The 14,497-nt window shown below is 46.5% G+C and overlaps 1 protein-coding gene across 5 annotated transcripts in view; it reads left to right on the forward strand.

Moving 5' to 3' along the window:
• Tox2 (TOX high mobility group box family member 2) overlaps nt 1-14,497 on the forward strand; it is a 118,454-nt gene that overhangs the window by 59,237 nt on the left and 44,720 nt on the right. For all 5 annotated transcript variants that reach the window (XM_021193768.2, XM_021193769.2, XM_029536440.1 and 2 more), the window contains exon 3: nt 13,855-14,100. In XM_021193768.2, the coding sequence (XP_021049427.1) occupies nt 13,855-14,100 (246 nt within the window). The remainder of the gene's footprint in view (nt 1-13,854; nt 14,101-14,497) is intronic.

The raw sequence follows: 14,497 nt of genomic DNA on the forward strand, positions 1-14,497 counted from the left end.
GTGGATGAGCTTCAGGCTACAGCCCCATAATGAGGATCGTGCAGCAGGAGCATGGGGCCCAGGTTACAGGAGAAGCAGGCCTTTATCTATTCTTTTCAGAGTTTGCCCTCTGTGATGGTCCCACTCTGGCAAGGCAGAGAAGGGTTAGGATAGCCCAATCATGAGCAAGCACTGGCCGGGAAGGCGTGGAGAGAGAGAGGCAAGGGCTGGAGGCCTGAGCAGAGGGCCTAAGGTGCCCATCCTCTGGAGGCCCTGTGGCTGGTGTCAGGGGAGGCTCTATTGTCTGGTCCAAGCACCCTCAATGGCAGGACAGTGCAGGACCCAGATCTGAAGGTATCAAACCTTACAGAGTGTGTGAGCTCTCCTGGGGTAACCTGGTGTTTGCATCTGTCCGGCCTGGCCACCATCAGGACACACACAGGCGCCTCGCTCTGACAACGCCTGCAGCTTTACTCTGGTGCTGGCTAGGCACATTTTTTTTTTTTTTTAAAGATAAAGCTACTTCTGTGGTTTCCAAAAGGCAGGGATGGAAAAGGAAAAGGAAAAAAAAAAAACCCAGCAAAGAGACATAATAGCCATTTTTCTGGAAGCTATTTTAGCACAGAAAGGGCTAGAAAGCCTGCTCATCAGTTTTAAAATGCTTTCAAAAGCAGCTCTGCCCAGGACTGCCTACAAGCCTACGAGGCAGGCCCAGGAGCAGGAGTGGTGTCTTTGTTAAACAACCCCAGGCCAGCTCCTCCCCACCCCCACTTTTTTTTAATAGGCAGTATTATTGTGGCCTGGAGAGGGGCAGTGACTTGGCTAAGGTCATAGAGCCACCCCTGGGACTCATGAAAAGGTGATTTCTAAGATGACCACGGACAAGAGATGCCCAGGGACCAAATTAGAATTCCCTGCAGCTCCTCTCAGGGCAAAGCTGATTCCCAGTTTCCCTTGCTTCTGAGAACTCTGTGAGTCACGGGTCCTCATTTGTGCCGATCTCCATTCAAATCCTTACTGATGCTGGTTAGGGGGGGCACACGCCTTTAATCCCACCTGGCACTCAGGAGGCAGAGGCAGCCAGATCTCTGTGAGTTCAAGGCCAGTCAGAGCTCCATAATGAGACCCTTGCTGACTAAGTGCCTACTATGTGGTGGGCCAGTGGAGCAGCTGCTAAGATGCAGCCCTGAGAGCTCCTTCTCCCTCAGGCGCTCCTCCTACCCAGCCAGTTAGCACCAGCCAGCCTGGGGCACACAGTAGCAAACAAGACACTTTGCTTTGAAAGGTGGAAGGCAAAGATGGAGTCAGAGGTTGTCCCCTGACCTACACCCAGCATGCACAAGATTGTGCACAGGAACAGTCTAATTTTGTCACAGATCAGTTTGACCAATGCAGGTCCTGACCTGTTCCACAGTGGGCAGGCCAGAGCAGGCAGCATTCTCAAGGCCCTCTAGTTGGTCTCTAGACTCATGCTAATGAAGGAAAGAACCTTCACTGATGCTTAAGGAAAGGTGTGAGAGTGAGGCAAGGTTACTTGTGGGGTCAGGTAGTCTTAGTGACCAGCTTCATGTTCCCTCGGCATAGATTCTTGATTTCTCCTCAAGGCCCAGCATGGCTCTGTGTCTCCTGAAGGCTCAATATGGAACAGACAGACATGGCTCCAGCCTTTCCAGACCCTTCACTTTAGTATAAGAGATACACAACGATCAGGAAAAACCCAGAGAGGGTGAGAAATGTCGTGAAGGAAGAAGCAGAGGCTGCAAGGGAAAGAGAGAGTCAACAGATAGGAGTGGCATGATTGTGTTTATAAGTAAATCTGTTGTCCGGGCTGCTAGCGGGAAAGGAACAGGGTCGGTGAAAGGCCATCGAGGAGCTGATGTCCTGGGGAAGTGGCGACCAGTTGTCCCAGGGAGGCCACCTAGCTGATGGATCATATTTGGGCTGGTGTGATATAGTGGACATGTAGAGCCAGCAGGACTTTGGAGCTCACTGTAGTAGGTGAAATGGAGGGAGAGGGGGAGGGATGGCGCCTTACTCTTGGTTTTCAGATGTGAGCCATCAAGTAGAAAAGCAGTGAGGGAGGAATACACTTGCTGGGAACAGGGACCGGAAGGACCTCAGTTATGGATATGTTGGCGTTCCTTATTGGTTAGGACACAGGTCAGTAAACCATGGCCTATGGGCCAGATCTAGCCCTCCTTCTGCCCCTGTGTAAATAAAGCTTTACTGGAACACAGCCACACTCATTACTTTCAATATCATTCATGGCTGTTTCATGCCACAGTATCCAAGTTGAACAGTTGTTTCAAATATTTATTAGCTGGACCTTTGCAGAAAAAGTTTACTGAGTCCTCTTCTAGGACACCCAAGTAAAATTCCCAAGAGGCAGGTGAATATGTGGTTATAAAAATGTTATTCAAACAGATAGGAGATGCAGAAATGGCTCCATGGTTAAGAACGCTGGCTGCTTTTCCAGAGGACCCAGGTTCCATTCCTAGCTCCTACAACTGTCTATAATTCCAGTTCCAGAGAAGCTGATGCCCTCTGACCACCCCCCTCCCCACAGACACTGAACACATAAGGTGTACATACATACAAGCAAAACAGCTTTATACATTAAAAAACAAAAACCAAAACAGGTATTCAGAGAATTAAGCAAGCAGCTGTTCCTAACCGTGGAAGCGAGAGCCCTCCGCATCAGAATGGTGGCTTCCTTTTCAGACTGCTGCATCTCATTCCAAAGCTGGGGCCCCCAGATTGTCCAAGCCATCTGAGTTCTGCTGGGACTACATCTTTCCTACAAAGGAAGCCCCAAACCCCACCAGCAGCACCCCATCTTTTCAAAGCCCTTTCTTCCCCCAGGGTAAATGACCCAGGAAGGCCCCTGAACCACTGAGTCCGGTCATTTTTTTTGAGCCAGAACTCATGGTGCTAACAGGCTCCTTCCTATACGAGCATTAATAAACAAAGCTCATGAACCATTTCTGTCTTTTCCAACCCAAGCACAACAGGATTAGGCACTGCTGTGAAGCAGCTGTGGCTGGCAGTGTCCGAGGGTGTTAGACACACTCCTCTGGATGATGATCCTACTCAACTCTGAGTGAGATGCTTCCAGTGAACAAAGGGTTAACAGAGTGCCATGTTTGCATAGTGCTCTTTTCTGCTCTCAGTGGGTTAATATATGATACAGACTTTATCTAGCTCTCTGTCCGTCTGTCTGTCTGTCTACCTCTCAAGAAGCATGTTGAGTGCAGGAAGGTGGCAGGCATAATCACTGTGACTCTCGGAGTGGCTCAGAGCTCCATGTCTGATGTGCTGTGAGACACCAATCAGGAAGATTCTATTAAGCATCTCTGGGGTGGGTGACACATGGGGTATTATCAAAGATGAGTAACTTGGACTCAAGCATTATAGACATGGGCACACTTGACAAAACTGTGTTTCATTCCCTGAGGGATTTTTAACTCCCTTGCATGCATCCTAAACTGGTTAAGGATTGGGATTCCCCACTCTAGATGCTGGAGCTTGTGTAAGAACATTTTTCTTGTTGAAAACACATCAGAATGGCGAGTTATGCTACCATCCTTCGGCTGAGATGCACCTTCAGGGTGCAGTGTTTTCTCTGTCTAAACCAGATCAGATTGGTCCATGGACATGTCTGTGGGGAACCATCTTAACTGTTAACTGATGTAGGAAGATCCAGCCCATTGTTGGCAGTACCATTCCCTGGGCTGTGTGAGAAAGCTAAGCTGAACATGAACTTAAGTGAACCAGAAAGCAGCATTTCTCCAAGGTTTCTGCTTTAGGTCCCTGCTTGAGTTCCTGTCTTGACTTCCTTCAATGATAGGCTGCAACTTGTAAGCTGGAAATAAACTCTTTATTTCTCCCCTAAGATGTTTTGGGTTGGTTATACAGCCATAGAAAGGATACTATGTATCCACAGGGAATGCAACTAGAACTCCCATGTATGACTAAGTCAGCATCCCACAGAGATTGTCCCTGGAGCATTTCCAGAGCAAGTTCCTGTCACTGAGACCCAGTTTGCAACAGCCAGCAGTTGGTGTGATCTAAGTGTCCATCAGCAGATGAATGGCTGTACAGTGTTTTGTTCAGGAACGCTCCTTTCCTCAGTGACTGCAGTGCAGCAACTACAGATGCATGTAGCCATATCCAACTTTTTACAAGGGTACTGTGGATCCGAACTCAGGTCCTCATGATTGTGCAGCAAGCCCCTGATACATTGAGCCATTTCTCAGCCCCCTGGTTAATTTTTTACTTTTTCTCAGGAAACTAACTGTATCATACCTTTCTTATCTAAGATGTGGTTTCTGTTTCATTTTCCTTTCACCTACAGACCATTGCTTTATTTAGTTTTTCTGTTTCTGCCTTCTTCAACGGGAATGCTGAATACATTGGTTTTGCCTTTTTTTTATCTTCTAAGAAAGTTATTCAAGTAAAAGGTATAAATTTCCCATTGTCCACATCTCAGCTTTTGTTAAGGTAATGTTTTTATAATTTTAGTCAGAAGAGGGTGCTGGATCCCAGGAACTGATGGTTAGGGATGGTTGTGAGCTCCCATGTGGGTGCTGAAAACCTAATCTGGGTCTTCTGCAAGATCAATAAGTGCTCTTAACCACTGAGCCATCTTCCCTAAACATTGAGCCATCTTCCCTAACCATTGAGCCTTCTTGCCATCTTCCTTATTCATTTGTTCCTGGTTGACTTGTCAGTTCCCAATGAGATGTTGGTTCAAGTATCTTACTTTGTTTATGGTTTTAGCCAGTTTTTCTCCCCTATCCTGATATTTATTTGTTTAAATGGGGACTTACATAGCCCAGGGTAGCCCCTGGAATTCACAACACCCAGCCCCCTGAATGCTGGGATTTCAAATGTGTGTCAACCCTTCCTGATTTAGTGTTCTACTTTATTGGCTTTTAACATTTTGTACTCCTGTAGTTTATCAGCGTTCGTGAAAGTTTATATCTGTCACTTCTTTGTAGATTATGTCATTTGTCAGCAAACGTCTTCCTCTAAGTCTCTTTAATGTCTTGCTCTGATTTTGTCCTTAATTTGCTGTTAATTTTGCTGCATTCCTTTTCATTTGCCTGATGACATCTGTTCCCTGTTAACCGTTCCTGTCATTTTATTTGGAGTGGGTCTGTTACAAATGCTGCCTGCTAGACACATTTATTTAAAGTGGAAACATCGAGTTTTCTCTCTCGGGAGGCCAGTTGAGATTCCCAGGGCTCCTACTGTTGCTGATACTTCATCTTACTGCTGCCATGTCTAAGGTTAAGGTTCTTTCTGAGCACCGCTGTCGTCCCAGCCTGGGTCAGATTGTGGTTTAATCAAGTTCTGGTGTTGTGTTGTTGTTGTTGTTGTTGTTGTTGTTGTTGTTTTTCCTTTAGTGGACTGTCTGCTTTCCCAGATTATAAGAGATGAACCTGGCAAAGGAACATGGAAATATCAATTCTGTTTCTATAAACCAACAATGAATGATCCTCTCCCCCCCAAAAGAGGAAGTCTTTCCACAGGCAATAGCACCCAGAAATAGAAGATGAAAGGAATAAATTTAACCAAGGATGTGGAAGAGTTATAAATGGAAAGCTATAAAACCCTCATTGAAAGGAACTGGGACTAAAGATTTGCGCAGTGCAAGAAGGCTGCCCTGTGTGTGGCCATTGCAAGCTATCATGGATGCCTACCTGTTAATACAGTTCCTGTCAGATTTGTACCTAACCTTTGTTCTAGTTTGCTTTTTCCGTCACTGTGATAAAGACCAGGACCAAAAGCAACTCAGAGAGGAAAGGTTTATTTGGCTAACAGTTTCAGTTTACAATCCATAGCTGAGGAAGGCCAGGGTGGGATGTAAGCAGGTACTGAAGAAGAAAACATGGAGGAAGGCTGCTCACTGGCTTGCTCCCTCTGGTTCATGCTCAGTTTTCTTTCTTATACAATCCAGGACCACCTGCGTAGGAGTGACACCACCCAGAGTGGGCTGGTTCTTCCCACACTGATCATCAACAATCCAGACAATGCCCCACAGGTACGGCCACAGGCCAGTATGGTCTGGGCAATCCCTCCGTTAAGATGCCCTCTTCCCAGGTGACTGTTGGTTGTGTCAAGGTGATAGTTCAAAACTAATCTAGACACCTTTACTTCAGAATTGAAAAACAATGGGTCTGACAATTCATTAGCATTTCCAAGGGCTCTGAGTAGCACCAATCATCTTAAAAGAGGGATGAGTTATAGGGCTCACAGTTGCTAATTTCTTTAAGCACAAGTGGTCTTGGCATAGGACATGTAGATCAGTGGAATAAACTTGTCAGTCCACGTTGAACTCTTGCATCCACAGCACACTGAGTTTTGGCAGAGGTACCTGGACCACTTAAATGGAAAGAGCAGTGTCTTCAACAAATGGTATTGGAACAAGTCAACAGTCACATGCAAAATAATGAAGTTAGACACTTATCTCATGCCACCTACCTCAATACAACATCTAATGTCCTAAATGTGACACTAGAGCCATGAGCACAGAAAATGAATGAGTTTTACATCATCCAAGTTAAAGTGGTACGATAGAAAGACAGACAACCCAACCTGAACTAGGGATGAAAGACTGGAATAGACCTTCTCTAAAGCAGTGCTTCGCAACCTACAGGTCACGACCCCTTTGGGAGGGTTGAACGACTCTTTCATGGGGATTGCATATAGATATCCTGCATGTCATATATTTACATTACAATTCATAACAGTAGCAAATTACAGTTATGAAGTAGCAACAAAATAATGTTATGGTTGGGGGCCATCACATCATGAGGAACTGTATTAAAGGGTTGCAGCATTAGGAAGGTTGAGAACCACTGCTCTAAAGATTCAGATGACCTCAGGCAAAGATAGTCAATGTTGTTGGTCTTTAGGAAATCACAAACCAAAGCCACAAGAAAATACTACTATATACCACTAGGATGGTTGTCATGGAAACATTAAAAAATCTTGGCACCGAGGATGTGGGGACATGAAATTCTCACATATTGTCGGTGGGATCGTAATGATCCACAACCACTGTGGAAAGTTCCTTGACCAGTTCTCAAAAGTCAAACAGAGCCTTCACATGACCTAGCAGTTCCACTCCTATGTATGTCTGGAAAAGACACTCAAACAAGTATATGTATGCAGTTATTCATGGCTACCCTACTCACAGTAGCCCAAGATAGGAAGTGACTTAATGCCATCGATGGATGAATAAACAAATTGTGGCAGATCCATAGTGGGACATCTTAGATCCATGAAAAGGAATAGAGCTCTGTTAAGTTATAAATCTCAAAATACCTCTCTGCTAAATGAACATTATGTAAAATGTGTTCTAAGTAGAATATAGATGCTCTTGAAAAACTTAATGCAAAGTAAAAGACGCCAGATTCCATTTACGTTAAAACAGGCAGAATAGATACATTTTTAGAGCCAGAGTGAAAATAAGTGTCCATCCGCAGTTTCGGGGGGTGGGGTGGGGGTGGGGAAAAAGGGGAGCAGGGAGAGGAAGCCTAATAGGAATGATGTCTTACTGGAGGATGATAAAAACGTTTAAGAACCAGCCTGAGCTGGCATTGCATGAACCTCGCTGTAAATGTACCTGTGGCCGCTGAACATTATCTGGGGCCTCAGTAAATTTTAGTCATTGTAACAAATGACTAAAAGCTTCAAATTTCCTTGTGGTCAAAATGATGCTTTGGGGTCAGTCACCTCTTCCAATAAACCCTGGAGTGGTCCTGTGCGCCAGTCTTAATCTGAAACCGCACTTCCGTGTTAGCAAGACTTCCTGGACAGCCACCCAGTTAGACAGACAGACAGACAGACAGACAGACAGACAGACAGACAGACAGACAGACAGTGCAGTGGTTTTCATTCAGCTCAGCGATGTGTCTGGAATCTCCTGGGTTCGACTCATCCTCAAGGCCACAGCTTTGAGACTCTTTCCAAGAAGGTTGACTGAACACTTCGGAACTTGTCATTTCATTTTATGGTGGTGACGGAGCTTAGGTTAAGAATTTGGTGGACTGATCACTGATTTAGTGCCCCCCCCCCATGGCTTCATCACTGCCAGAAGCTTGACCTTCATGTCCTCCCTGGCTCCAGCCTGCCACACTTTAAGAAGGGGCATCTAAGAGTTCTCTATTCATGATCCTTCACGCCCAAGGACTTGTCTCAGAATCTCAGTTACATATTGTGTACAGATTAAAGTTGCTGAGACTAAGTTACCAAGCAAGTGGTTTGAAAACAGTCCACTTAGTAGTACCATTTATTAAAGACAAAGGTAAATTTGCATACTAATGAGATGGGGTGGGTTTATTTATTTTTACACAAAGCATTGGATCCTGACTGAACAGTCGATGGTGCAGGACACAGAGCACCTTCGGTGTTCCTTGGAGGGGATGGCTGTTTTTACTAAGGGTACCACTTCACATAAATTCATAGTATGTAAGAGCAGAATATATTTAGGACCATTTCAGAAATCGCTGGAAACTCATACATGGAACATGAAGAGATCGTGAGGCCTCACCACATTCCTTCTTCTGTTTCTAGGCCACTGTGAGGTTAGAAGCTTTCCTTCACCGTGTGCTCCCTGTCACGATGTGGAGAATTTCTACCTCACTGTAAGCCTGAGGCAGCAAAGAACGTGGACTGAAGTCACAGCCAAAATATACGCTTGCCTCCTTCTCCTCCTCAAGAAGAAAAAGGAAAAAAGAAAAGAAAAGAAATTGTTGAAAATTCTGCCCTAATCCCAAGTCAAATTCATTGAACATTTTTTAAAAAATTCAAGTCAGTAGCTCAAATAGTAATTTTTAATTACCATCTGTAATTAAACTTCCCAACACAATATAACTCAAGTATTACTAGTTTGATGCTTACATGCTGAGGAATGAGGGTAGAAAAACATTCAAGGTCCCTGTTTTCCAGAAACCGCTGTGTTTCTGTAGGAGCAGCAGACTCTGTCCGATAAGAATGCACACGGTAGTCCCGGGTTTGATCCGAAGCATTTTAAGCAGTCTTCACTGGTGTTGCTGGTTCGTCACAGTGCAAAGCACATGGGTTGTATGCTCAGAACCAAGCTGCAGTGAAGCCATGTGAGGCGACATGGGTATCAGCTGAGGGAAGCATCCAAGACTTGCCATGCATTTGATTCCGAGTTACTCATTCATTCATTCATTCATTCATTCGTCTCTTGCATGGTCAGACTTCTTTTCCTCTTGCCAAGTGTTTTAGGGATAAGGGTTTGTAACCCACAGTTTAAGAAGGCTAGGTTTTGAGGTTAGCGGTATAGCTCAGTTGACAAAGCATTTGCTTGATATGCCTGAATCTGTCGGTTCCACTCCTAACACTACATAAGCAGGGCGTACTGGTGCACACCTGTAATCCCAACACATTGAGAGGTGGAGGCAGGAGGATGAGAAATCCAAAGCCACCCTCAGCTTTGTGGTAAAGTCAAGGCTACATGAAACCCTTACCATATAAAACAAAATATAAAATGAAATAAAAATAATAAAATAAGATTCATAATGCTAGACTTTAAGATCCCTCCTCCCAGAGATTCCAAGGGGAGTCAGCTCCTCCTCCAACGCTGTGGTCAGTCCCAAGTCATTAGAATGGGCCCACACTCTTCCCTTCTTCGATCTGGGACATGAAAGATACCACTGACAGTCTTTCTGTGTGTTCCAGAGCTCTTAGGACTCATAGCCGCCTTGATGCCGCTCCCTGGATGTTCATGAGGCCCCCATGGTGAGGAGCAGGTAGTCATGTTGAGCAGCAGATCTCTTGCACAGCAGGGTCTGGAATAGAGTCTTGAGATGACTTAGTGAGGGGAAATGCTGGCTTCAGACTCATGAAACCTAACCCAGAGACTCCAGCCTCCCACACTTCCTTCACTCTCTGAACTCCACCCTCCCTGACCGAAAGAAAAAGGTGGTAGTCATGTCTTTTCAGAATAGACATGTTTAAAGGGAGAGTGTAGGGAAACATCCGGAAGCTGAGACGGGCACACAGTGGGGACTCCGTGTTAATCAGCCTCAGGCCAAGCTGGCTTGTGCTCAATGTTTGGGATCTGACTACACCCCAAAGAGGCAAGTGTGTGTTTGCATGCTTATTTTTAAGTGTGCTAATTGCTTCTTTAGAGGAATTGTCATAATCGTGTTATTTCAATATTTTGATACAACACATGCTGATTTCTCTAAAAGGCTTCTGGTCGGTTGGGTGAATTCCAGAGCCAGAGTTTTGGGTTTGGATCTAAAAGGATGGAGTTCTGTGGTCATTTGGCATTCCCTGGCATCCGTCTGTCCCTGTGTCAGAACCAGTTCTGAATGCTGGAGGACAGAGAGGGAGGGAGCGTTCAATAGCATGAGACACGGGTTCTAGGGGACGGTTGTCTTCTGGGAGGGGCAGATATGGGAACACCTGGGTGAGACTTGAACCTAGAGCCTGGAGCGGTCCTTATGGTGAGCTCAGCCATGTATTGTAACTGAGTTCTTTCTAGGTGTCAATCACTGCTCTAGGTGCTGGGGACAAAGAGACTTAACTGGAGCCTTCATGGGGCCTGGGGCATTGGGGGAGGGGTATACAAGCTGAAGGTAAAAAATGAGCCACAAACATTAATGGAGGTAGTGAGCACTATGGGAGACTTGTGAAAGTGCCACTTTCCAAAGGTGGACTGGACAGTTAAGACGGTGACTCTGAGCAGAAAGGCAGGCCAGGGGACTTTGCACTCTGGAGTGATGTGATGTCCGTGGTTGGTTCCACCTAAGGATGTTTGCCCCTCAGCCCATCTTGGTGGTGAGGCTGAAGACAGACACTGACTCACAGTGCGTGGAGCGGTCTGTGTGGCACATGGGTTAAGGGATCCAGCAATGGAGATGCTGAGCCAGTGAGCTGCTAGTACCTGCCCTGTGTCTTTGGAGAGGACCCTTAATATGGAATTATTGCCACCAAGAGCAGCAAGAGCGGCAGCCCCGAGCCAGCAATGGCCGGGCCATGTGAGAGCTTACGGGGTCACGTTTGAGACTAAGGTCCTGAAGCCAGAGGCAGTGGGGTGTGTACCTGAAGGATCTAAACCAGCATAGCCACCTATTCATGGAGTGTTACTAACAATGAAAAAGATACTGAGCCAGCCCAGATAGTGGATACGGAAAAAAGCAGTATAATAGATACACAGCAAGAGTTTTACTCGCCCATGAACAGTGACGTCATTTGCAGAGAAAAGATTGGAAGTCGAGCGCATTGTGTTAAATATCCAGACTCAGATAGATATCACCCGTTGTCACGCATATATGAAATTTATATTTAAATTGTATATATGATATGCATGTATATGTTACATGAAAGCAGAAGGGGCTAAGCTATGGAAGGAATCAGTAACACACAATGTTACACCTCTGAAAATGTCATAACAAAACCTATGATTTTTTTCTTTTTTTGCACTAAAACATTAGCAGTAATGGCAAAGCCAGGGGAGCTGCATGCGAAGTGGGAGTAGCTCCGTGAGATGATGCTCTTTAGAGATCATCTGCCTACAGGAGGGAGTAGAGGGATCAGAGAAGGCTGCGGGAGACCAGGAGGAGGCTGTCATCATTGTCTGTGGTGGGGAGGGAGGTGGGAGTGGACTGGGCAGATTTTTAAAGGTATTTTGGAGTTGTTCTGATAGAATTGAGAGGTGAGTGGAGGGGTGGGGAAGGTTTGCTGATAGAGGGTGATATCATCAGAGGACACAGGTGCAAGGTAGAGGAAGGGAACGTTGGAGATTGCAATGTCCAGCTGTGGTGCTCAGGGAAGCAACAAGAATGGAGGATGGATGTGACCACCCAGGGGGCTTTGAACACGAGGTTTGTTGAGGTCATCTGAAAGGGAGTATAAGAGGAAAAGAGAAGAGAGCTCAGGGCTGACCAGGACAAGCTCCAACATGAGAAGAAAGCCAAGGGAAGAGAGCATGTAGACGTGGGCCACCTCTTCCAGGTTTCCAGACACCTTACCCATCCGTGTGGTGACTCCGCAATAGCCCTGCAGAGGGAGCCAGTGAGCACAAGGCGATGTTGGCGTCTATGGCGGTAAAAGGCAGTTTTCACTCTTTTCCAGGCCATCATAAGGTCCTTAAATGGTGTCTGAAGAACATAAGATACATGCTATGTGTCCCTGCTCTGTCACAGCCCAACTCAAACCTCCCTATACTCATGCCTTCATCCTCCAGTCCTTGAGAAGCAGGCATTGTTCTAGACTTGCAGGGAAGGGGTGTACAAGTGCTGAGCAAGAACTCTGCCACCAAGCTGCGTCCCCAGTCCCCTTTTTTTTCTTCTCTGCACATACGTGTTGATGAAGGTTTTCTCTATCCACAAATACCTTTGGTGTCCTTCAGCACTTTTGGAATATCTTCAACCATTATCTCTATCCCATTAAAACAGAATCCATGACATCTGCCTATCCTTGGCGTCTGTGATGGATCCTGGGTAGTTTCTTCAGCTCTCTCTTCCCGTTTCCATAGCCGTCTTCTGTTGACTCTCATCTCCAGAGGATAGGGAGGGAGGACTAACTCCCCAGGCTGATAACAAAGCCAGGGATGGGCAGGAGCAGACAGGGAGACTGAAGCTAATCCCATGCTAAAACCCCGTGCGACAGTCCTAACCAACCAAGCCCAACGCTGCCCGAAGTGAGAGACAGATCAGAACCAAGCAGGGTCTGTTCTAGGGAGGCAGGGTGTTCAACAAGCCTGTGATCCCAGCACTCAGGGTGCTGAGACAGGAGGATACAGAGTGAACCCATTCTCAATAGGAAAGGCAGGATAGGGGGAGTGGAACAGAGAGGGAGAAGGTAAGTCTGTTATCACCCTGACTAGGTGAAGTCGAGAAGGGCATCAGAGTCTCTCAGTAGATTCAGGGGGAATAGTTTGATGCAATTAAAATTTACAAAAATCTGAGCCACCAAGATGTCTCAAGGGTTAAAAACTCTTGCCACCAAGCCTGGTGACCTGAGTTCGGTACCCAGAGCCCACACAGGGGACAGACTCCCACAAGTTGTCTTCTGACCTCCACATGTGCACACACAAACACACACACACACACCTGCACGCATGCAAACACACACACAAATAAATGTACTTAGCAATTTAAAACCCATGTACGGTTTTTAAAAATTCACTCACCCTGACTATGGTGGAGTCCCCCGCCCCACCCCCCGACCCCGCCCTGCCCGACCCGCCCACCTACTGAAGCATACTCAGATTTGTGCCACAAAGCCAGGCCTCATCATGGTCTGTGGTAAAACCTGGGACAAGGAGAAAGGCAAACTTAGTGCTATGTCTCCTAGCTTGTCCTGGGGTCACTGGCCAGCCCACATGGGTGGGGATGTAACCCAGTAAGACTGGAGATGGGCTCTTAGCTGCTAATCTGCTCTACTCACCAAGATAAGGACCGAGAGGAGTGCTGGCCACCCAGGATGCCTAGGGGAAAACTCTGGCTGCCCGGAACTCCAGTCGCCAGCTCTTCTGCTCATCTTGCTCATTCGTTCTCCTTGGACCAGGTCGCCCTCTGTAAAGTGGGTGGCTGAGGAAGCTCTCAGGTGGCTCTCAGGTGGCCATGGGCCAGGTGTGCTGGGAAATTGGGAGAAGGTGCAGGGAAGCACCTTTCAGGAGTCCAGGGTCTTGTCTGCAGAGCCTCTGTGGGAGGAAGATTCACTGAGGAGCTGGGCAGGCGTCTGAGTCAGCTCATTAGGCTTTCTGCCTTGCATTGGAGCTATCTCGTTGCCAAGGGGTTAGCATTTTCTCCATGGTTGCTGTTGCTGATGCTATGCTGTGGTTTTGAGGCACTGACCCTACCCCTGCACCTCTGTCGTTTTCAGACCTATAACAGCCAGGGTGAGAGTAATGAAGACTATGAGATTCCTCCTATAACACCTCCCAATCTCCCTGAGCCATCCCTGCTGCACCTGGGGGACCACGAAGCCGGCTACCACTCGCTGTGTCACAGCCTTGGGCCCAACGGTCTGCTCCCTGCCTACTCATACCAGGCCATGGATCTCCCAGCCATCATGGTGTCCAACATGCTGGCCCAGGATGGCCACCTGCTGTCAGGTCAGCTGCCCACGGTGAGTCTGTCTCCCACATGAGCCCCATGGCTCCAGCAAGGAGAGGAGCCCTGATCATGTGCAGGGTCTGTGTTCTGATTGCGGGGAATCCCCAGGATATGGGGATGACGTCTCGGGTAACTGTTACATCTATAGCTCTGTTTATGACAATTTGGGACTGATTTTATTGGTTGTTCATAGTATAATCTAAATTTTATTTCTAGCAGATTTATATATATATATACATGTCATCAGTTCATACACATAGATTAACTACAATTCATTTAAAATGTTTTCATCTGTCCCCTCCCACTGGAAGAGGCCTTATCCTTGTTAGTCACTGTTCTCAGCTATCATGCTCAACTCTTGGTCCAAGACAAGACAACTACCATTACTTTCCCTTATTTTGCTTTGGTTT

This window comes from Mus pahari, chromosome 3 (assembly GCF_900095145.1).
Source record: "Mus pahari chromosome 3, PAHARI_EIJ_v1.1, whole genome shotgun sequence".
In the NCBI taxonomy this organism is placed as follows: domain Eukaryota; kingdom Metazoa; phylum Chordata; class Mammalia; order Rodentia; family Muridae; genus Mus; species Mus pahari.